At 31.7% G+C, this 27,394-nt stretch overlaps 1 protein-coding gene across 11 annotated transcripts in view; it reads left to right on the top strand.

The window, feature by feature from the left end:
* NfI (Nuclear factor I) overlaps positions 1–27,394 on the top strand; it is a 165,867-nt gene that overhangs the window by 68,457 nt on the left and 70,016 nt on the right. For all 11 annotated transcript variants that reach the window (XM_089217837.1, XM_089217813.1, XM_089217825.1 and 8 more), the window contains exon 3: positions 25,066–25,257. In XM_089217837.1, coding sequence (XP_089073963.1) covers positions 25,066–25,257 — 192 coding nt within the window. The remainder of the gene's footprint in view (positions 1–25,065; positions 25,258–27,394) is intronic.

Genomic DNA, 27,394 nt, shown 5'->3' with positions numbered 1-27,394 from the left:
ATATCAACAAAGAAACATCACCGTTTTGTGGGTTATTTAGTTTCAGAATGACTATCAGAAACTATATAATGATTTATTAAGGCGATTATATACATGCGCACATAATAGTATAAGCCGAGTGAGGTCTGCAGTAGGCGACGCGGAAATAAAACGTACAGTGTGATTGAGGTGGTGTTGATTAAAAATTCAAAAACATTTATCCTCACGCAGACATAAAAACCCCGATAAATGGGAATAAAATAGCGGCGGTTGAACGGGCGCTCGACGAAATGTAAAACCGTTCGTTTATACGTCTATAACGAGAGACGGCTTGCACCGTTTCCATAAACTGTGCGAATTATTGCTGTTGTATTCCATTCAAAAGTATTATACAACGTAATTACGAAATTATTGTTGTAACGATATTGTCGGGCGACGTGCTCGGACCGTTGTAAATCATGCCGCGTGGTTTATATATATATTATGTATAATAATATTACACATAGTTTATAACAGAATTACCGAGTCACCCGTTAAATAATAATGTATAATAAATAAGCGCAGTGAAAAAGTTCCGAAAACCGACGACGGTGGCATTGTTGATCAGAGTCGAATATTATAGTTTTCTCGCGATGCGCTCAAAAAACATTCGCTGCTGCCGGATAAAAGGTCGGGCGCGTGTAATTAATTTTTCGTCCGGAACACACGCATACCCACCCATACACATATTTCATACTGTCGTTGTAATTATCGTACGCTTTACGCGCGGGGTGTACGCGCGGTCGGAATTATTTATCTCCGAACGGCGCGACGACGACGACGACGACGACGACCGAGGCGACGTCGAGTCTCTTCCGCACGCCCGTCCGATTGCTGCACACCAGACACCACCTGCTTGTGTGTGTGTACAAAACTAATTAACTTAACTCGATAGTTTGTTGTTAAATTAATTAATTAGCGCGCACCAATAGTCGTAGTCGTCGTCGTCGTCATTTTGGGTTATTATTTTTATTTTTTTTTTATAGGTTTATATATTCACACCAGTCGTGGCGGTGTATAGTTTACTGGACGTGTAGAGGAGTGAGGGCAGTGGCGTTTAAAAAGTTTTTAATTCCATGTAAGAGTAACATAAATAACGGGCGGGCCGAATAAGAGTTTTAAAATGGTTTTAATTACATTAAAAGGGAAAAACCGAAACGCGCGATATCAATTTTCGTTCGTAAAATCCGCACACCCGCGTGCGATAATGGCTGTTAAATAAAATTAAACGAGATTCGACAAAAAAAAAAAAAGCGCACACAAACGAAAGCGGTTCAATGTTTATTAGCGAACCCTCTCCGGTGTGACTCCTCAGCGGGTGGGTGAGTAATATATACATATAATATATATGTGTGTGTGTGTGTGTAGAGATTTCGACAAACGGTCGTCGTCGTTGTCGTCGACGACACCGCCGCCGCCGCCGCTTTGAATAAATTCGATAATTCGATTAAAAACGGGCCCCAGCGTTCGTGTATATAACAAAATTTATATCTATTTATACAAATATATTTAACGTGAATATATATCTATATAGGATGCGCTGGGCGACCGTGTCGCGAGAGAGATAAAAAGGGTATAAGCGCGTGGCAAGAGTGCGTAAATCAAGGTAACGGAGGCGGTGGGCCGAGGGGTTAATCAGTTGAAACATTTTCCGCCCTCCCTCGTCTTGGTAAAGCACGGCTTGTCGTACACGTTCGTGGTTTAAATACGCCGATTCGTCGCAATCTTCGTCTCTCTTCGTCGCTGTTTTTCCTTCTCTATCTCCCTCTCAGCCACCGACGGATCGTCCTATCCTCAATCCTCCCGGATGGTTCATTAAATCCTACATCCTGTATCGTTCCCTGTAAACGTAATATATACCGCCTATTATACCTACTCGAAAATCCTTTTCCGCTGCACTAGCACAGATCCAAGTCCCATCACTGCCGCACTCGCTTATGATATCATACGTATCTTGCATGTGCAACTTATACGCATTGAATTATATAGAAATGATGCCATACGAGTCCCAAAAGAGAACGATCATTACGGCCGACCGATTTCCGTCAGTCGTTGCGCATCTCCCACCAACGACCTGCAGCGTGGGAAAACGTCGAAGAAATTTGGCCCTTTGACATTGCCGTAGCCGTTAGTCGTACGCACGAAAAGTGACCGTTCTGTTTTGGAACAGAGTATAGACGTAGTCTCTAATTTATGTATTTGTTTTCGTACAAGTAGCATTAGAGAGTGGATTCAATAAATTTTTTCTTATTAATCCGATGTAAAAGTGAATATCTTTGGTGCATTATAGAGGTCAAAAGTAAACATTCTCCAACAGTTTTCAAAAAAATCGAGAAAAACAAAAAACAAAAATGACAGAAAAACGGTTTTCGACCAAATCGATTAGATTTTTTTTATATGGTTGTAATTCAAAAACTAATCACTATAAATACTTGAAATTTTCACCAAATGTTTATGTTAGTGATATCTATATACAGTTTAATTTTCAAAAATTTTTGACTTTTTTTGAGTTATTTATAGACCACTGAAATTTTCAATTGTTTTGAGAATTTTTTTTGATGTGCAGGTAAAAAAATGTTGGATGACCAAAAAAACTTGAAAATTTAATACAAGGTTCCTTATGAGTTGTTCTTATAGTAGCAAAAAAAAAATTAAAAATCGTAAGTCACAATTTTTTTTATAAGCATTTGAAGTTCAACTATTGACTTAATACGTAAAAATTACGGCAATTTTCAAATTATCTTAGATAGAAATTCATAAAAGTTTTTCTTTTTAGATCTAAGATTTCAAAATTTAATACAGGGCTCCTAACATATTTTTACAATAGCAGTTGAAAAATAAAATAAATATATAGCCACAATTTTTTTTTTACATGCATTCAAATTTTAATTTTGACAACATACGTAAAAATCACGAAAATTCGTAGGTAAATTATTTTATCCTAGAAATTCATAAAAAATTTTCTTTTTTAATCTAAGATTTGAAAATTTTTAATAATCTATAATATATCCTAGACAGATAAACCGTCTCCGTTCAGAATCGTTTTTCGTATACAATGATATCTATCATTGCATTCAAATTTAACCTACCTTAGTCAGAAGTCCACCCCACCCCCAATGTACAGCAGAGCGATACCCACTTACCCGCTTTTTTTTATATTGTTTTTAATTTATTTGTACATTACCCATTTTATTGAGCCCAGCAAACATTTTGAATTCCTTAAAGTGGTCCTCCAAAATGTTGATTGGTAGTCTCTGCTGGTGTGTCTGTGGTGTCGTATATAAATATTATAATGCATTGCCAGATCCATTAAACATTTACCACTTAATATAGATTATTGTTCATTAATGTCATAAGCATAACTATATTATTATTTAAATAAAAACTCGGCATCGTTATAACCAATAGGTCGATCAAGCTCCGGGTAAAACTGTATATCGACAGAGTTGTAAATAATTTCATATAATATTAATTATTATGTCTTAAAAACGTTAATACTATTATATATACAGGTATATAGGTATACTATTAATACGGTCTGAATGTGTGTAAATTTAATTAATAATAATTTCTCATAGAAGAAACGAAATAAATCTTTATAAATTCTGATTCACTGTTAAAATTAATTTTTTTTTATATAGGAATAATTATGTCAGTTATAACATATTATCTATTATATTATTAATCAATATTTTTACACTCGGGAACGATCACAAGAAGACTAGTTTACCAAGATTGTTGATTATTTCGTTAAACTAGCTGTTTTTGTAGGTGTGTAATTTATTGCACATCACGTTATATAATTAGATTAGCCGCAGCGCTACATGATTATGATTGCTCACCAAATTTGGTACTACATATTATAAGTTATAAGTAGCACATAAATCATCAGATCGGCGATGACGTCCTTCGAATAATTCTTACGATTTTCTTACTCCTATCTTGCAGCTGTATTCGTAATAATATAAATTTCAATATGATATAGCGCGCGTGATAAGACCGCCAGCACACCACCCGTGAATTCACAGCGGAGGTCATTCTTCTGCAGTCGCGGTACGAGCTGGAATTCCGAGCTGTGACGTTGCGAAAAGAAGGCAGGTATAGCTAGGTATGAGTAAAAAACCGCACTCGCGTACTGCAGCATTTGATTCTGTGATTATGGAAAAATATGCAATACGAAAAAAACTGACGTGCTTAAAAATGAAAATAAATAAATTACACTTGTCGTTGTATTTATACGCAATTTATTATTGGAGTAGAAAAAAAAACGGTGATTTGCATATCCGTTTTCATTCTCGCGTACAACGTCGGCGTCGTTGTCGTACATATTTATATATTTAAACGTCGGGCTTAATTTAATATTATTGTGTACAATGCGTACGTATATAATACTACACTCAGTCGAAACCGCTTCGGCGACGACCACTTCAATGGGGTGGCCATATAGTATATATAGTTCTAGTCGTTACAAATTATATCCCCTCAGTGCGTGACGTGAGTACTAATAACAGTTCATCCACAAGTCGTCCGTCATCGACTGAACTTTCAACATTATGGTTATCGCCATTTCTTAGATTGTACAATAGATTGATATTTCTACATTTAGAGACATTTATCCGCTTGTAAGTGTATCAGTCGTCGAATTGTCTGTCGATCTGTGATTTGGTCATTACCGCAATATTTAAATCATTTATTTAAAACTTATTTTAATATAATATACATTATACGAAGTAAATGTTACTTGTTTTGGTACATGTGCATAAACTACCATAAAGAGAGATACAGTGAATCATATATGCAGACAGACAGACCAGGGACTTCTATTGTATTTGCATGCTTGTTTGTGAATCTCAAAAATAATGTGACGGGTGACAATCTAAGTAGGTTTAAGTATGGATCTGTTACAGGGGCGTAATTATGGGGGGGTGGTGGTGAGGGGGATATATCCCCCCAGAGCCTATTAATATATTAATTTGAAGCGTATGGAATTATATGTTTTATCGTGCTGACATCACGACGAAATATATAATTAATATCAAGAAATCTATAAATTATTATTTAATTTAAAAGTAAATTTTAATTCTAATATATTCAAAATTTACATTTTGAAAAATTATTATAATATTGTATAGGTACTAAATTGTGTAGAATTTTAAAGCACATTTATTAATACATTTTGTGTAGGTACATATATATTAGTTTAAGAACTTTTGATGAAATAGTTTTCCCAGATATTGTATTTGAAAATCCAAGTATTTTGTGTGGAAAAAAATGCTTATCCCCCCCTAAGACAAATTCCTAATTACGCCACTGCCCACTGGATCTGTACTCTATTTAGGTACGTTGTTTTGCGATCTGGTACATATTATTCTTAGAACATATATACAAGTGATTAAGCACCCCCGTCGGAGATGAGTTTTTATGCCGCGTTTTGTTTGCACTCATACTCGTTGATCAGACTAACAGTGATAAAAACGTCAGCTCGGAGGGTAATGTGCGAAGTTGTGAAGTACAAATGACTTCGTGTCTTTCCAAAACAAAATAATACCTATACTCAATAGACGGTTAGCCTTAGTATCTCAATCAGCTTGAATAGTTATACAATTGAATCTTTTTTTTACCAAGTATAATATACTAAATACATTTTTTTATAATGTGATTATTTGCCAATATAAAATTCGTTATGGAGGTGTTTTTATTACGATAATGTCAATTTTTCTTATGCAACTAACCTATTTGTATAGTTTACGCGCTATTTATCAATGAATTTTTTTCGTGCACTACACTTGGCCAAAACGTTCGAAACACAATATATTATAAACAATTAGTCGAATATAGACACGATTCGATCGCTCCGATTTCCGGTTTTTTGTTTTTTCTTCATCGTCTTCTTAATCTTCTTAGTTTTCTGTACCTAGTGGGCACACGTCCAGGTCAAGCTAATTCGCTGACTGATATACTTTCACTGTATTATTTTTATACAAACGCGATGTTATTATATAATATCGTGCGAAGATATATCACGGAATAGAAATTTGTATGCGATATTTATAGAATTTGTGCATCTGCTATTATGCAGTTTTTATAGTCTCGGCAAAGGAGAGAGTATAACGTAAATTTATATCTATACCGATATTATTATTATTATTATTATCTAAGCTATAGTCTATAAGAAGAGTGATAAATTTGAATGTTAACTTTGAAGTGATGTGGAAATTTTGTACATATAATATTAAAATTTTAGTATAGAGATAAGGGATTGAAATTATGGCACATACCTTATAAGTCCAATTTTTCATAAGATGTATTTTATACATTTTCTCAACTTTCCTTTCTAAACACACCGATATTTTTCATTATTTTACGGTAGTCGTCTAGTATAGGTACTGACAAAATTATAACAAATTGGTTTAAATGATTATAATTAATATTTAATGGTGTTTATTGTTTTATTTTTATTTTTCGTGTTCTGTGGTAGCAAATATTGAATGTATCTATAGTTAAGTAAACTAGACTATTTTTTAATACTTAATGTACTTTAAGAATATTCGGAATACTTTGGTAAATACTATTATCGTTCATATTTTTTCTATCTACCTAATTCATTTTACACCTACCCTATTATGGGCATAATTATATAATAGTATGATGGGTGGCAATTATAACTCATAACTTTTCGACTCGGAGAGCCAGAATAAACCAAAGTGACAATCGGCGGGACGGGTATTGGGAGGGGGGCAGATGGCCTTAAACGAGAAAAAAGGATTTGTCGAGTCATTATTTAAGATAAAAGAAAATTCCCAAAAAAAAAAAAAACAAAAGTGTGGAGCTCGGCGAGTGCTGTATTGTTCTTGCAGATTTGTTGTTTCCTGTAATCCTCGTCCCATTCCCAATGACTTATTATATTTACCATAGCGATTCTCTTGATATAAATATACAGATAACCATCCTGCTGCAGTGCGGGCGTATATATTTCGTTGTTGCGCGCTCGCGAAATTGCATTTTAATTATATATTAGTGCCTGAAATCGCCATTCTTTTGTACGCCTTTTAGCTGTTATTTAACGACTTTTATTTTTATTAAAAGAAAAAAAAAGTGAGAAAGAAAGAGACAAGGAAAAAATAAAGAAAGAACTTTTTACCCTTCTTTACAAAACACCCCGCCGGGAGCGCGTCGCGGTGGCGTGTGCTGGGGTCGTTGTTTTATATTTTTTTCTTCTCGATATATGTATTTATATATATATATATATATATATAGATTCAACCACTACAGTTTATATATATATATATATATATATATTTCACCATCCACTTTTCACGCAATTAACTTAACAGTCGAACGACTGGTGCTTTACTTTTCTCGAACATCTTCTCCGCGCGCGCTCAAATAATTTATCGCTCCTTGTAAAACTCGAAGAAGCAAAAAAAAAAAAAATACGAAAAATTCTCCGAACCGGGGCCGGGCAGCAGTGCGTACATAAATAAAAAGCATATTTTTTGGGATCTGTTTTCGATGCGAATTTCCAATTGCCGCACTGCGTCGTCGCGTACTATATAATAATGAGAGAAATTAAAGACGGCGGTGTACTGCTGCTGATAATTTGTATACCCGAGGTGTGATCAAAGAAGATAATATATAACTATATAATTGTATTAGAGGACGTGTCATCGCGGTTGCCGGTAGGTACTTACTGGGTATACTATACAATGTACGACAGCCCATTTAGATTTGTCAATTTTAATATTTAAGTTAATTGACTTGTTATAATCAAGATACGTCGTAATGGTTAATGGTAAATATTAGGTGCTAATTAGTAATTACCAATGTTCAGCCGCAGCAGATGATTACAAAAAATATCACAGTTATTTATAAAAACACGAGATTTGCTCTAAAGTTGTAATCATCAGATGAAATGTTTTCGACTAGGTTACCTACTTTTAAATTTTTATCACGGGGAAATTTTGTGAATTTTAATTTTTTTTATCTACACAAATATAATAAATACTTATAATACTTATATTTAGGTGGAGTATATAGGCTTCCTTGTCCATATACTACTCGTTTGAGATTGAGGGTGAGATGTGTGCAGTTATAATCGGTTTTTAAATATATTTCCATGTTGTGGAGGCATCTAACCAAGATTAATAGTTAAATATTATACTCGTTTAAAATGCGCACGGCCGTGGTATATATTTTATTCGCGTAACTGTAGAAAAAAGCGCGACTTTGATTGGAATAACAAAACTTATAATAATGATAGTAAAAAACTGTTTTTACAATGATTATTTATTTAGAATACTGTTGTGGCTGAAACCGGTTCGGTTCGTGCCTCATCGACTTGTGTATTATACGCGTACCCAACTCCTTATGCTGTCGTACGCCGTTCGCAAGTTGTACACACACACACACATATCGGATACTGTATTCTATTATACATAGTGACCTTCGATAAAGTTGAAATGCAATATTTATACGCATTTTATCCGCACACGTAGGTCGTAAATTAGTAATAGCGTCTCCGCTACAGCAGTGTATATAATATTATTATGTGTGTGTGAGTGTGTGAAGCATATCGACCACGCCTTCAGTGGATGGATTTCTGCATAAGCCGCACACACTATGTATATGTGAGATATTATTACCTATAATACCAACACGGCTTTTGAAGTTCGATAATGTCGTTGAGAGGTATACTATATGCCTAATAATATATCGAATCGCAGTATCTAATTTTTTTAGTAATGGAACAGATTTAGGGGGTAGGAATAATTTGAAAAAAATCTACTTAAAAAAATAAGGATCACTCTACTACCTTTGTTTATTTATCAAATATTATATAATCAAAATATAAAAGAAAAATGTATAGGTAGTTATTATATATTTCATTAAACACACACACACAGACCTAATATTACCATAAGTATAACACAATTATATATTTAGCTATTACTTATATAGATGAGCTATTGAGCTATCTTCTTTAATTTTCGATTCAACACTTTTTAGCTATCCATAATATTGATTACTGTTAGTAATTTCTTAGATCATATACTATGGATGTAGCCACTCGGTATATGCTTGTGTATCAGATTTGAAGCCAAAATGACTGAAAACGCTAGAGCCTTGGTTATTGCTGCGCATGCGTAAATGACTGAAAATAGTATATGATAATAGTATAGTATATGATATTATGATCATATTATTTTTTGTGATAATTTATTAACCAATCAGAATTACGCGCATGCGCACAAACAGTCGGGGCTCTGGGTTATTCTGGCTTCAAGAATTAGCCCGATGGCTTCATCCATTGTATATGATCTAAGAGTAATTTCCATAAATAATAAAGATGTGGATAGGACGGACATAACGGTCTCATCTGCAGTGGTAATTGAGGGGTATGCAATTGAAGCCAAATCATAACCGGATCACACTATGCGTTTTGTCGGTTGCTGAACTGGTCTCCGAACTGTCCGAATTCGGGTCTGAAATCAACCGCGCGCTGTTGCGGTTTGGTAGCGACGAAGCGTTTCCGTCGTGCACGACATTACATTTGTTTATACGGGGCCGTCTACACTGAGCGTTTTTCGGTTTCCGTTATTTTTTGAATTGGCAGTTTTTAAAAAAATGTACATACTTATATTTAAAAAATATTTCTCAAACATATATTCAACTGAAAAATTAATAACAGAGGTCCAAAACTATCCGTGTATTTGGGATATGACCTCTAATGAGTATATGAATATAAGGACCTAACAATTTTCTTGATTATGTAATTTATGCCTAAGTTATAATATTAGATACATTTCGTTGAAATCAAAAAATATTACCTATACTAATTTATATTAAATTTCAAATTAACAACGATTCCTGCGCTTTTTAATCTCGTTTATACATAGGTACTCGGCAGCCGATAAAACGCATAGTCTGAACGGTCGTGCCGATTGCGGTTCGGTCGTGATCGTTGTTTTGGTCGCCGAAAAAACGCTAGTCTGATCGGGCACTAAGTATATCTATATCGAGTGTGGACTACTAATATAAACGCATTGATAAAAGAGCCTCAATTTCTTTTCCTTCCGGAAACGCGGCCTCAAACATTTTTAACATAATATAGTCGTAGCCTATCCATATCTCTATTATCTATGGTTATTTCGAATAGATAAAAATGCATAATACAGCAATAACGTATTATAATAAATACCTAATTACAAAATATACACTGTCACTAAAACAAAAACTTAATCAATAAATCATTTATAAATTTGAAGTAATACTTTATACATATTGTAAATTAAATTTAATACGTAAATAGAATTTATTTTTATTTGAATGTAAATTGTGTATACATTTACTCGTGTGCTTTTCTACTTAATACAATTATTATAATAAGTCGGTAATCACTACTATAACTCTACAACATTTGACATTTCTATGGCTCAACATTCTATAATACTTGTTTTGTTACCATACAAAGTAGGTATGTAAAAACGCGCTGAAAAACTAAGTTTTACTTAATTTAATGTGATATTTGTTAATTGGTATAATACATAATATACTAAAATCTATTTTGACCAGTTACTGAGCCTTAACTTTTATCTTGCATTTTACATTATACCTCATAACGTAATTATTGTAATATTTATCATTTATTAATTTATTACGATACTCTTGTGCTTATATTATTACGTATAATATTATTGCGCAGGTCAGAGACGCTTTTAGCGAGAACCGTTGTATATATATATATATATATATATATATATTTACTATCATATAATTTATTAATACAATAATTTTATATTATATACGTTCATTTATTATCATTATTATTATTATTATTATTATTATTATTATTTTTTTTTACTTAGAACACGATTTTCGAATTAATATCGATAAACTGTTAAGTCATTTACGCGCATACGTTATACGTTGCGCATATATACAGACGATTATATCTCACGACAAATATACGTTTATTCAGTCGTCAGCGAAAGAGTGAGAGAGAGAGCCCGGATGTCAAAGACGTTGCATATTTATTTGAAACGATCATATTATGTGTACATATAGATATAATAAAGGTATATATTTATATATAATATGTTCGCGTCGGGCGTATATGAATCCATTTTTGTACCGTCACGAATCATTATTATAATTTATATTATTATTATTATTATTATTATATTGTGCACGTATGTATGCAATTATTTCATTTTTACGCACCATTGTGACGTTTTGTGCATAATATTTATGCGCTTCGATGTGAAGATTATAATATTATTACAATCTAATATACCGTACGCGTGTCGCGTATTATAAGCTGATGGCAACGACTTCAACGACGATGATGATAACGATAGTGCTGGTAATAATAACGAGAGCTTTCCCGGTGGAGGGATTTATTATTATTATTATTATTGTTGTTGTATCGCGATACTTGTCTCTACTTAGGTACGCGTATAATAATAACAATATGGTGATAAATAAACCTGTGTACATTGAATTTTATTTATATTATGAGACTTACACTGTATACAAATAAAAATATGAAATCGTCCTCCGAAAACTAAACCCACGCAACCTATGTTTTTACCACGCGTACACGACGTCTGGGTTGATATTATTATATTATGCACGCGTTATAGTGATTAAATTTATTTTTCCGTTGCATTTATTGTGCATCTTCTGCGTGTATATAAATTATATATATATATATATATATACAATATATATAAGTCCTTTACCTCTCGACATATTCACCGCTTGCCTTCACTCATGTCATATATATATATATATATTATAGCAGAATTATTATTATGGTTGTCGCCGGAAACAGCATAACCGACGTCATAATAATAATAGTAGGTAATATCAGTGGAGAATGAATATATTAATATTATGTAGGTATATTATAATATATGGTAGCGTATTTTTATTTATTTATTTATTTATTATTATGCGGGCTTGCAGTTTGGTTTGTTATGTGCGCACCTTAGAACCAGCGTTGACCTTAAGCCATATTATACATATATACATTATACATACACATCTGCAACGGTGGCGCCAAGTCGTAGTTCTTACCTACGTATACATATATATATATATATATATATATATATATATTGTTTATGTATTTTTTTTACATATTTTGTACTATTCTCTCTTGCCGTGCAACTTGAAGTGCTAGAATTACTTTTGTAAATAATTTTATCATCGTGGCGATCATTCCTCGTATTTATCTATTTTATATCGATAGTCATATCGTCCTTTATGTTATTTTCAAAATATTGATGAAATCGCTTGCCATGAATTTATCAGGTTTGAACAACTTTTTAACTTTGTAACTACGCTGTTGATACTTGGTTGTTATAGATGATAAATTAATTAAATATATATATTACCAATGAATATACATACAATATGTACTCAATGATATTTCTATGCTATATGTCTAATACATATATATATATATATATATATATATATGATATTAGTGTACCTACCACCCATAATATTTACTTCGATAAAAAGATAGATAATACAATTTGAATTTATTTATTAATTTTTAAGCAGCATATTTATAGCTTATATATGGATAGGCTTATAATAGGTTTGAGTATCGTAAATGAATAACTTTTGTCTTTGAACATTTTTATATTATCTTGTATAACTAGTTGTACCACTATACATACTTATTATCAAAACAATTTGGTATTTATAATATTTTAAACCTGCTACAGAGATAACTGATATTTATCCTCCACTCGATATTATGATTTTATTTTTTCCATACCTACGCAATAAATGTACACATCATTATAATGTATTTATAGGTATACTGCTTAGGTATATGTACTCGGCTCACAATTAACGCACTTGCAATATTTTCGATCTTCGTGTAATTTGGCCGGCAATGACGGTCTAACACACATCATATGATGCTCCACCGTAAATCAAGTGCTACGCGTATAGGTACGTAACTATGGGCAGCAGAGCTCAAACACAGGAGTTAGCTCACGGTCACGTGTATATATGTATACATACATTCGACTTCCGAGTATATATACTTGTAGGAGAGAGGGGGAGGAGAGAGAGAAATATAATGTGAATTTGGGAATATAGTGGGTTTAAGTGTGGCCTCCCGGCGCTTTTTACTTAACCTCCGGCACCGCTGGGAAAAGCCAAAAATCGCGTCGGTCAGACAACTCTGTTACACACAAGTCTCTATCCACCACGTGGTGTACACGGGAGGTCATAAATCGTGCACACCCGCTACAAGATGAATGTGTGTATAATGCATGCGCGTGTGTGCAGTATATATAGTGGGCAGTACCTATATAGATAGCTTTTAGGGTCGTTCGTTTAAGGTTCGCGTTTGGTGCCCAGAATCGATCTCTCACGGGACCAATATTGACGAAGACGATTCGGGGAAAAAGTGAAAAATCGCTGGGCGTATACTGTTCGGAAATATATTATACACCATCGATAAAACAACAGCGCTGCGTACGCAGTATAGAAATATTATATTGTAGGTACGACGTGATATTATATCCGGCCATTATACGCGCATCTCGTCGAACTCGGAATATAAAGATAATAGGTGCAGGGTTCATAACATACCTATATAATATGACAATTGCGCTATAATAATCGTCGAAAATGCAAGAAAAAACACGACATTATATGAACGTACGTATAACATAATAATATATGTTACGGTTAAAGATGACGCTTAAACGATAAAGCAGTTGGCTTTAAAGCAAGCTAATCTCATGTTTGCCAATGCTGTCGAATAGAATCGAAATTCTTCCATTATAGAAAAGATTGTAAATCTAAGATAGGTACTCGTGCCCGAGGTGGCACGCGCAAAGATTTTGAGGACACAAATTAAAATATTTTTATTATGCAACATAAATAATATTTTTCATGGAACGCTAGTTAAAAAAAAAAAAGTTATTTTTGGCAGGCTAATAATTTGCCATCCCTGCACTGTAGGATTGTTTAGACTTTTGACCACGGTCGAGAACGAAACTTATTATTACAAATGTTTGATGGACTTATCGTTTGCAGAGGGTTAACTTTTTAAAATGCTATACTCCATTTAAGTTGAATAATATTTACAAATAAGCCCTAAGTTCTAAAAAGATTCTTACAATAAGCTATTGACTTCGGCGTATCGGTATTACCAAATGCTTTAAGGTTAGAGTTTCTATATTACCCGATTTCTGTGATTTTGTTTTCGGATGGATATATGAAACTGTTGGATTTTTTTTCTAAGTTGTGCTGGAATAATATTGTTATTTTTATTATTTGTTAAGTTTTTAACATAAATAAATGAAGAAAAAAAACATAAAATCCTATTATCTATGCAATTATTATTATTATTATTTAACATGTAAAATTACCTTTATTATACCTATATTGAGATATATCCGTTAAATATAATTTTGGTATTTAATGAATATTATCCGAGTATATTACAGTGGTTATCAGAGGCCACTATTATAGTTAAGCGAACTAATAATAACACCGACCGACTTTGAAGTGTTGGTCAGATAGAATTTAATTTAATAAAAAATGATTAAATGCACAGTGTCACATGTATGGAACACTATAATAGTCATGTTATTACAGCGTTTTGAATAAAACAGTGCAACGCCATAATAAAGTTATACATATGAATATGTTATGTGTTGTTGTGTGTATAATAAATTATATAGATGAGTGGACGACCGTTCGTCACTCAGTTAGGTAAATATTCTCCTCCTGCGATACACAAAAATCGAAATCACCACTGGCGAAAACTCCCCGTTTTCTGATTTCTTATTGCCTGACAACTATGCGAGGAGTGGGTGGTTAGGGATTATGCTATTATTATCGTATTCGTATTGATGTAGCATACGTATACAAAGATAAACAAAATATAATACCTAAACCGTCGACGGCGCGCATTTTCGTGGTGCTTGTCGGTGAAAATAAAAAAGAGGGAAAAATCACGTCGCGTCCGAATCGAATAACAATAATTCTTAACTATAGGTATATAATATACCGTCATTCGCGCGTAGGCGTACAAATAAAAACATGTACATTGCTAATTTAATAATAAAATGACGTCGAACGGCCGGTGAATAACAAACGCGTGCCGGGTCAGCTTTCTTTTTTCGTGCCCCGTCCGCGAAACGTTTCGATTACCGTCGACGGATCCCTTTCTTTTCTTTTTTTTTTTGCGACTTTTTGACGACTCGCCGGCGGAACGCTTTCGCACATACATTTAGGTGGGTATGCTTTTTATACCTACACGTATGTGACCCGGGCGGTGTTGAACTTGTTTTGTTTTTTAGGTTTTTTGTACCACACAAATTGGTTTATCCCCTTTTTATTATCATATCGTCAATTCCTGAGGGGAAGAGGTGAGACGCGAGTAATGCTATATATAAACATAAATCGCGATGCGCTCGTGGCGGAAGACCCGTTCGCGTCGCTTAACCGCCATTTGACATTTCGTCCCCGGCCCGCCGACATTTACGATATTGCGTGCTCTCGGTAATTACTTCGATTACACCCGACCAAAAAGGTTAATTTAAATACCAAAACGCAGACCTACGTGGAACGCCGCAGACCGCAGTGGCTAAATCTGTAAGTGTGTGTGCATAATATATATACATATACATCATAACTATGCGTATTACGAAAAAAATCGCGACGGTCGTATAACATTATAATTATTACATCGTATTACTACAGTCGTAAATGCATTTATATAGTGTGGTCGTTCACTGCCTACCATCGTGAACGTTTTACGTTATTATGCCGACTTCGTGATAATGATGCGCAACAAAAAATAAAATCATCACATATTTTCGAATTTTTTTCTTATTATTTATCCTTTCTTATGCATATTCAGGTTCAAAAATATTGTAAATGTTAGGTACTCCATTAACAGATATTGAAAACAGTAATTGTCTCGATCTAAAGTTTTGTATTGGCCTCGTGATGGACAAAATTAAAAAAAAAAATTTGAATACTGACATTAAATCATGTCATTCGACGTTTGTATAAACCAAATTTAATAAACATATTATTATTTAGTTTGGCATGCTCTAAACAATTCATATGGCGTTTCAACAAATACCTACATTTTTACATATTATTCGGACGTATATGGATGATTAATACATATTATATTTATATCACACTATTTTATTTTTTATGTGTGAAATTACAAGCACCATTTAAATTTGTTCATCAAGGCATTCATATTACTGTTGTTGTTTTTAAGGGTTTTGTTTTTTAGCTCGACGCGAGTAATCCGTAAATTGTTTGCTTTTTAATGCTTATTATAATATACACGTATAGTGGTGGCGTGACGTGTTCGTGAGGTTAGTAGGGGTATGATTGTTTTTATTTTCAACCCCTCTCCCCTCACAAAATACCGGACGGAACCCACAACTTACCCGAACAAGGCATCCCTAATTTGTTACACATCCGTCAAGAGACCAATCCTGAGAGGAGATGTATATACTGTATACTTTAAGGTACCTGACAACAATTTGGTCTAATAGCCGGATAATATAAAAGGGTGTGTAGCCTTTATTTGCTCCCTCTTTGTGGATTTACCCACCACAAAATCACTCGTGAAATCAGTTGTTCGACGTGCCATTTTTAATTCCGCTACCACCGTCATGTTATCTCAATTCCCGCGGGCTTATCGTGTCACAGTGTTGTGTTATAAACATTTTTCATGATTGTAATATTATGGTTGGCCAGAAAATTATATAATTGAATATATCGCATTATACAAACAACATGTTTAATGTCTTGCAATATATTATGATTTCCCTCAGTTTCTCCATAATTGTAAATAAATATTATATTAATTTATTAAATACTCTTTTATATAGTCCAAGCGAATAGGATACGATGTGTGGTATATATTCATTTTTAGCGGATTTTTTTTTTGTGATGTACCATGAGATTTGAACCACAAATCCGTTTCGTATTTTTCTAATTTATATATAGGTAATCCATCTTAAAACGAAATGGTATTTATCTTATTATTTTAATTAATTTTTAACATTTAAATTAATAATTTAAACAATTTTTAGGTATAAGTTTAAATATCTGATGAAGTTATCTGGTAAACGCAATAAAACATTAGGAATGTATTAGAAATAATACAGCTAAATAATGGGAACTTATTAGTACTCATCTGTGAAACAAAATTGATGAAACGTTTGTTACACATATTTTATTTTGTGTTTTTACAGTAGTATCAGGATGTTTGTCTTATGAACATTTATATTTTAAAATTAGCAGGATATCGGTCGGCTAAACACATTTTTTTTTTTATATATCTGAGAACCATATCCTACCACATGTATCTTGATTTAACCTATACGCGAATTTAAAATTATGATGTTTAGATGTTAAGGTCCACGTGCAGATATATCCAGCGACACGGTAGTGTCGCGAGCTAAGTAAAAAAAAAAGGAAGGCGAAGCACTCGACCGTGTATATATACAGAAACCTAAACATTCCCATTTAATACGTGTTAATATTTTGGTATTCTTTATTAAAGGCTGTAGGTCTAATAAATGAACCAAATAGTTAGAATGAGATATCAATCGATCGAGAAAATCATAGGCTACGTGCTTTTATAATTTTAAATAGAATCGGTTGAATAGTATTTTAGTTATGATCAAAAAACTGTGGATATTTAAGTGATCATTTTATATTACTTTCGCCGCCGGCTGCCGTATTAAACGCGTCATGTTGACGGGACGAGTGAGAGGATTCTTGCGACGGCGGCGTGTGTCTCCCACTACTATTGCTTCCCCCCACCGCTAGACACATACAACATACTAACACGCGAACATGGTCCACAATCGCTTATCAGTTATCGGTATCGGTGCATTCTGTTTTCGTAATTTGAAATTTCGTTCTTTCGTCTCGCGTCCTGCGTACGAGCTTGTTGTCGGCGTTATTGTCTCGTGTCCATAATATTATTATTCAATGCACGTGGTATCACCAAACCTAACCGTATCGACTATCTATCATTTTCCATTGAGCATTTTATTGTTAAATAATATATAGTCGTTATAATAATAATTATTATTATAACAGTCTTTATTATAATTTATAATACTTTATTGTGACTGTCTTCATATTTGTGTCGAATTGTGTCTACATTAAAAATGGTAACTTAACTCCAAAAGGCGCGAGATATGAGGAAAAAAAATATCAGGAGTCTACTCAATCTAAAATCGTAGTTGAAAGTTATAATAGTACTACTATTAAACAGTGCAGTATTAACACGGTACATGAAGTACCACTAAAAAGAAAGAATCCAAAATCCAAACAGTTATTTCCATTTTATTAAATATTGAAAAATGTGCCAATAGATCAATTGGTAAATTAAAAATGCCTCTGGTTCAAGGTAGGTGTGCAGATAGAGTATTAAAATGGGTGCTGAAGTATAGGAAACAAAATGTACTTTTGTACAGAACGATATGTTTAAACATCTTAAAAAAATTATAAATAAGACATTACATCATAATAATGGAAAAAAAAAAATAAAAAATATCTTGACCCTAATAAAAACTAAATGATATCTCAACAAAAACACTACGTCAACTCCGTGTAAAAAAACGCTAAGTAAAAAAAAAAAAATATATAAATGCAATAAAATGTGTGATATAAGGTGGAATCTAAGTAAATAGTTTAATGAATAAAATGTATGTATAAATAATTAATTCAAATTTAATAAAAATTGGTTATTTATATTAATTTATAATATGAATTATTTTAACTCAAATTGATCCAATTTTGGTTTACTTAGCCGGAAACAATTTATTTATTGTAATGGTGCTTTCATTATTTATTACATAAACTATTAGTACTTGGCTATACATTTTTTAGACTGAATCTTCCGGCCAAGTAAACCAAAATTGGATCAATTTGAGTTAAAATAATTCATATTATAAATTAATATAAATAACCAATTTTTATTAAATTTGAATTAATTATTTATACATACATTTTATTCATTAAACTATTTACTTAGATTCCACCTTATATCACACATTTTATTGCATTTATATATTTTTTTTTTTTTACTTAGCGTTTTTTTACACGGAGTTGACGTAGTGTTTTTGTTGAGATAATGTTATCTAAATGTAATTGTAACGTTGCAATATCATAATATAATTGATAATAATTTGATATTCGAAGCTAGACATTTCCGTCGAGCCCCTATACTATAACTCCTTCGAAACACTAAAGCTCCAAAGTATAACTGTTTGAGATTCACAGGTCTAATTAAACCGAAACCGTGGATTGTGTATATAAAACACATTATGCAGTATAGGTATAAATGGTATTATATACGCGGTGTACGCACGTACTATCGCGCGTGGAAAACGGTATGCAAACGACGCGTCGTCGAGACAAGTAGATACTATGATAATAATAATAATCATAATAACAAAGATAACACTTAGGGTAATCGTAATGATAATATCGTAGTCTCGTCTCTCCGTTTTCGCTGGATAACGCATTCTACGCCACACGCGATAATTATAACAGTTATATATATATACCGACGTGACAATCTGTTTTTTTATCGTTATTATTATAATATACAATATAATATTCTTCCTATGGTGCCTATTAAGCTATACTGACGCAAAATCGTGTATGAGTATATTTCGGCTCTTTTGCCGTCAGTCCGTTGTGGCTATTAGACTACTGCGTATAATTACGCACGTCAGTATAGTCATCGTGCGTGTACGATATAGATAGGTAGGTTAGGTTAGGTTAATCCTCGGAGGCACGTGTTCGGAGGCTGCAGTTTTTGATTAAACTCGTACTATACATATGTAGTTTTGTCGAATCATATAAAGTTATTGTACACATCTGGTTTGAACCGGAATAATACTATAATGGACTGAATCATATTCGTATAATCTGTGCAGCGTCACAAAAAAAATAAATATTTTACTACGTCTGCAAGTTACCCACATAAATACTTACGAATACTATGATGATGGGTGGCTTGATTTTTTTTTTTTTTTTGATTTTATTCAACCTGTTTCAAAAAAGAACAATAAGAACAACTGAGGTAATAGACAGTAATAAAAATAAAAATAAAATAATAGAAATAGATAGATATAATCATAGCGTAGAAGCCACCCTGCAGTGGGGGTGCTACAATAAAAAAAGAACATAAATATTAAGATTGAATTAATTTGTCAGTAGGTTTCAAGGGAGGTGGATCGTGAAAAATATAAAATCGAATGCTATTATAACGTATAATCTGCAAATATTAATAAAAAATATAAAAAGTTTCCCAGCCTACAAAGAAATGTACATTTTGAAACTAAAAAGTACCTATCCTATCCACGTCCTATGCATGTCATTGTACGCTCGAACGCTTCATCGACGTGCGTGTTGTTTGTACTGGTCATAACGTATACGCATAAGAGATGACTTAGGGATTAGATGAAAGGTAAATATGCATTTCTGTATATGTGGTAATGCTGTGGCTCGACCAGAGTGAGGATTATTTTGGTGTGGTATCACCCAACATTTTCCTTTTGTTTTCCATGTGGTCTAATAAAATTGTTGAACTCTCAAGGTTTTTGTAAAATCGTTTATGAAAAATATTATTTTATTATATCAATCGACGTACTTAGTTTATTGAAAACATTACGACAATACGATCACTGGACCATATTTTTCCTTGTTACCTGATTTATTACATGTTAATGCGAGATAATTTAATATTATTATTGCATTGAACGGCACGTAATATACTTAATAAGATATGTAATAATATACACAGGTGATAGCAGGTCCATATTATAATTACGACATAATAAGCTATATTATACTATTATTGAATTACGAAATGAATCCTAATCGCCACGTTACGAAATCGGACGCTTCTTCCAAAACTCGTTTGATTATGTTAATATACTGTTCATTCGTACGTTTGAAATTTAAATAAACCATTTAGGTACACACACAAACACACTTATAGGTTCACGGACATACGCAAACGGACGTGCACGCGTGCGGGAGTCAATCATATGCATTTTTATGTTTTAGTATATATATGGACAAGATATTGGAGCTTCTCTATTTTAACCGTACATTTTTAGGAAATTGATAAATGTATGACGACATAATAATTCGATGTATATGTGGTATTTTACTAGTTTAATTAATTGTTATTTAAGCAAAAAAAAAAATCATGTCATACATTAAAAAAAACAATTTACATTATATACTTATTTAATTGATTAATAAGTCAATCATGATTTTAGAATGATTGAATGATTGATATTTATTCTTTTCATATATAGTTAAGTAGCAACTTTTAAGATAAGAAAATAGTATTTAAAAGTCAAATGTACGTGGAAATCAGTATATGACTATGATATTTCAATTTTACCTAACGATTATATATATTGGCCAATTAGATCGTATAATACGATGTATGACTGTTCTGAAGATCTGTCTAAAATTAAAATACACTTTTAATTATAATAATATTTAATATTCACGCATAACCTTTTATACCTACCAACCAAGATATTGTTAGATAAGTATGTTGTAAATATTCGCCTGGTAAAGTGTTTAAGTGGTCTCTTAGTAAGTTATATTTTTAATAAGATACATTAATTGGTTAAAAAGTCGATAAATTTACCACAGGCTTACATTTGATTTACCAAAGCAGCTACGATAGGTATTTAAATTGACTTTACGATAGCAGTTTTATGTGCATTGGTTTTATGCACCTTAATTAAGTCGAGTATAACAAGTTAATTATAATTATGCATTTTAAATATAGGTATATATACTAATGAGTGATCGATAAATTAGACCTTAAAAAATACTACTCTGAAAATAAAAAACTTTTTTACGAGAGATTTCAATAATAACCAAAATTTCAAAATTATGCATACCAAAGGATGGATACAAATTAAAATTCGTTTCGAGATACGGCAGAATAATATTATTACAATTGCAGTATGAGTTGTACTTGTTACCCGGTAATGGCCAGTTTGAAAATAAAAAACCCAATACAAGTTAAATAAATGAAATTATATAAAAACATATTTAAAAAAAAAATGTATATCGCTAAAAATACTTGTTCTGATACTTTTAACACCAGAGTTGTATAGTGTTTTAGTAGTTACTGGTATTTAAATATTCTTGTCATTATCAAGTAATTGTATTCAATAAATAATTTTAAATACAATTTACATTGAAGCATTGAATGTTGGTACTTGTACCTATATAAATGATACATCGTTTTCTAATGTTTAATGAGTAAATAATGCATAAAAAACTAATATTTTATTGGTAGGTATAGTTAAGGTTAACATTTATAATTGATAATTATTTTTCCTTCCATATACTATTCGAACTATTATTAGGTATACTGGATAGGTATAAGAAAAAGTGTTTCTATCTTTGACAAAAAGTTGATGACTGCTGATTGGATTATATACAGAGCATAAGCTGTTTTATGAAGATTTTTTCCTCTTTACGGTATACAAAAATCGACGAGTTTGGCTTTTTTACACAGTCAGCGTATGTATTCATATTTCTTACAAAAAGAAATTACGCACGGTGTGATCTCACTGGGGCTTAGAAAACCTCCCGGATTCGCCGACGGATGCGTTCGCGGTCGAAAAGTTGCCACCGAAGAAACCGGTATAAAAATTTATTAGGATCGGCGGTCTGGTGGTTTAACTATATTTGAAACGATATAAATATTATTTATGAACCTCGTAATGCCCGTAAAAATATTCTAAACCGTATTATCCAAGCTATATGAACTAAACGTTGTTCATATATCATTATTATTATTATTATTATTATTATACCACTCAAATCTATATACCTATTAAGTATAGTTATTGTCCGCATTAATAATCTGAAAAATAGTTTTGACATTTGTACACGGGAAATAAATCCGATCACTCGGCAACCACCGCTGCTTTGTTAATATTATATCTAATACTTTAACGCTACATCGATGATCTATTTTGCATCTTCATTATAACAAATGTAGTTATATACGTATATTAAACACATTTATGATGATGATGTACTGCACGCTGAGTCCGACGCAATGGAAATTTGTGTGCCGCAGAAGCCGAATCATATAAGTCAGACAGACACTGACAGTAAATTACAATATATTATATAGTGTGATTCATTTAAGTGTATACATTTATTATTTCGAAAAGTTTTTACGTTTTAATATTTGATGTAATTGAAATGTTCAAAACAACATTTTTGAAAAACAAATTACAATACATTGTTATAATTTTTAAGTTTTTATTTTTATTTTTACATTCAAACAGGTATAAAAGTTTTATGAATAATGTCACTTAAATGGGTCACCTTGTACAATATTATCATGTGGCGTATGTGGTTTTTCGATTCGTTTGCAACTTACGAACAAATCGAATTACGTGTGGCAGAGTAATGTTTGGAAAATGTAGTACATACCTAAAATATAACATTAAAATTTATAAAATAACTTAAGTAATAAATCTACCTACGAAAAGACTTCATTAATATTCTTGGACGCATTAGGTTAGGCTGCTTGAAATATTATACTGTATTAGATAGGTAGTATTATTATAGTAGAAATCGGTTATAACGAGTTTCAAGAGCCAGCTAGTTTTTCTCGTTATATGTGGTTAAAAGCAGGAAAAAAATAAAATCGATGATTTTTTTTGTTTTACTTATAATCAATATTAATACCGAATTTATTATTAATCATTCTAATTGGAGATTTAGTATCTATACAATATATTACTTAAATGTAATTATAAAACACTTGAATTTAATTTATCAAAATAATCTTTGATCGAACTTTTGCTTCGTGTATATTTTAGTGTTGATCGATGGACACCAAACGAGCATTTGTTGTTTCTGTTTTACATACGTATAACATTGTAAATGTTACGTTCACAATATTACATTTTACCTACTCAATTTTTAAAATTTGAGTGATTATAGGTACCTCCTATAATTTTTAAACGCAAGAATATTATCTAGGGCGTCTAAGAGGATTTTATTTATATTATTGTTTTGCCCTTGCGGCGTCCTTTTAATAAAGTTACTTTTTATTTATCCACTAATAGTATATATAAGTATATATTCAAAAGCCGACGAATAATTAGCTATTCACTCAGAGTTTCGATATTACTAAATAGGTAATAATCTAATGAATTTGCTCCCGCATTAATACGACGTTAATAAATTTAAATAATTGCATGCTACAATAATTCGCGTTCAGTAAAATATTGAAAAAAATAATGTATGAACATAATTTTCTACAATAATACAGTCGAGATCAAACTTTAAAAGTGAATATGTTTTTCGTTACTATAACGTTATAAATATTATTTAAATACAATTTAATATTAAACTGTGATGTATATCATGTAATGTAAGCTATAATATTTTTAATATATATACTCGTATACTTAACCATCGTAACATATTACGATTCTAAATATATTATAAATTTATAACATGATATTCACGTAGGTACCCTTCGAATATAACAGCTATATTAAAATTGCATTATACTACTTCAGGGAGTACATATAGCAGTTACCTACAACGTTTACCACCTTTATACGAAATCTATATTCTGACACAATGAAAAAAAAAAAAAAAGAAAAAAAAAACATCAAAATATATTATTATAATCGATAGAGTGTATCAAACATTGTGCGCTCGGCTATTCATCTATTGGATATCGGCAATAAATATTTAACACACTATACACGACTATACAATAATATATTATATTATTATAAATACACACGCACGTTTAATAAATACGCATAATGCGTGCGTATAGACGAAGGTTGTTTTTAGTTTACCGCAAAGAAACTTAATGTACCGAAAACTTATCCGGTAGTCACAATATATATACATTTCTAATAAATATATATATATATATTATATGTATGTATGTACGTTTAATGGATTTCCGCGATTTTTGCATTGTTGCAGAACGAAAAACCCGAGGTGAAACAGAAATGGGCGTCTCGGCTTTTAGGAAAGCTTCGGAAAGACATAACTCAGGAGTGCCGGGAGGATTTCGTGCTGAGCATAACTGGCAAAAAACCGGCCATGTGCGTGCTGTCCAATCCCGACCAGAAGGGCAAAATGCGGCGCATCGATTGTCTCCGGCAAGCCGATAAGGTACCTATATAATTATTATTGTCTTGGTCGCAGCATACAACATTATTATTGATATAATATACACACAGGTAAAATAATATCATTAACAATTAACAATACAATTATGTAAAACAGTCACATTTAAAGCTTGGGTCGATTTGTTACGAATCAAAATCGCAAAAAAGCGTTTTGGAAAAAAAATATACTCCTGCAAATTTTCGAAACGAAAATCGCACAAATATAATACATGATCTTGATGCTTGAAAAAATAAAGATGCTTGATAATAATATTAGGTAATTGATTTAATTCTTTTTTATTAGATAGTATAATAACTCCGTATACAGTTCTAATATAATTATAATGTCACTTTTTAATTATTCTTGAATATTAAAACTTTATACATGACCAATTCTTCATTGACATCGGTGCTGTGTTTTTAGAATAATTTTAACAAAATACCTATTATTATGTAAGCATACCTAAAATATTAATAAAATTGCGATTAACGATAAAATTTAACTAATTATAAGACAATAAATGCACGTCTTAAATACAATTGATCGTAAATTAAGTACAAAATAAAAAGAAACATGGAACTTTTTTTACGAATCAATCTTGAACAGTGAACACTGATATAATATAACCAACTAACCTTTTGATGGAAGATTTTTCTATTGATTTTCATTAACTTGTTTTATTTTAACTATCTTCTAATAATTATTAACATGCAATGCATACAGTACCTGTTTATTTAATTTTTATTCTGTACCAACAAAACGCGTAGGTATATTCAAATTTACGGTTAAAGCATTAGATAATCAAAAACTATACAGTTTTTATTACTTTTACAGTAAACATCATGAGTATGGGTGTACATTTTAGAAATATTATGTTTATTTATTACCATTTAATTGGTTGCGTTATGTAACAATTCCTTTTTGCAATAATACAATATATGTACTTTCTTGCTACCATATTATAAGTTGAATTAATGTTATTGGACAGCTTCACATTTATGTTTCGTGAAAACTGAGATCAATTTACTTTGGTTTCTTCATCATATTCCGGAAAATTTATCTATAAGAGCCCTAAAATAAAACGATAACATAATATTTAGAACTCGGCAGTTTATGAAATATTGAGCATATTACAGTAAATGTAGGTATAGGATAAACGGTGATTTCAGCTTAATGCGATGTGGAACGTGTTTGTTGGACGCAACCTTTAATGTAAGTGAAAAAAAAAACGTAATAATATAATACTCAATATATTTTAATATTAAAACATTGTTGGATTTTGTAGAGAAAAATCAAAAAAACAAATTAATTACTAAATATAAATAAATTTACTATACAACAGGGGTCGCCAAAAGTACATACGAATAAATACATTTTTATTTTATAGAAATAATATAAGTATATAACATAATATTTTTAAATACTTTACACAATAGTTCTTATAATATACTATAATATACTTGGTTATATAATTATGATATTACAGATGATAATTTCCACGTGTGTGCCCTAACGACTTTGGATATTACACTTATTTTTAGGTTATTTACTGTCCTAGTGGGGGGGGGGGGGTGGGGGGGGGGGAGTGAAAACTAATTCGTGGGCCGTAGTTTGGAGATCCCTGCAGCTTTAAAATATTAAGAAGACGCATGATACCCGCATGTGTTGTCTCCGTCTCACAAATGGCTAACATAGCAATTGTACGAACCGCAGAACACGTGTAGCTCTGTTAGTTTAAAATTTAGAGTGATTTGATCTGCAATAAAATTTAAAGGTAAGGTTATTATCTAGACAATCTCATAGGTTTTTATCATATTTTAACTTTGAAGCGAGTAATGAGTATTTTAAAATTGTAAATACATTTTTAAGTCACTCTAAATTTTAAACTAACAGACACTTATTCTGCTGGCCGTAAAAATTCCTGGGTTACGCACTTGTAAGACGGAGACAACACATGCGGGAATCACGTTCTCTTAAATATTTAATTTCTGATTCGTAGCTATTATAATATTTTAGGTCTAAGATTTATAATATACAATAAAAAATGGTAAAATATGAAAAAAAAAAATGCAAAATCAAAATATATTTTTAATTCTATTATACATTGCATTGTTTTTGTATAAAAATTGATCTTAAATAA

Source organism: Diuraphis noxia, unplaced genomic scaffold, assembly GCF_037042655.1.
Source record: "Diuraphis noxia isolate RWA-SAM2 unplaced genomic scaffold, SU_Dnox_SAM2 contig0001, whole genome shotgun sequence".
In the NCBI taxonomy this organism is placed as follows: Eukaryota; Metazoa; Arthropoda; class Insecta; order Hemiptera; family Aphididae; genus Diuraphis; species Diuraphis noxia.
This window is presented reverse-complemented; position numbering and strand designations above follow the sequence as displayed.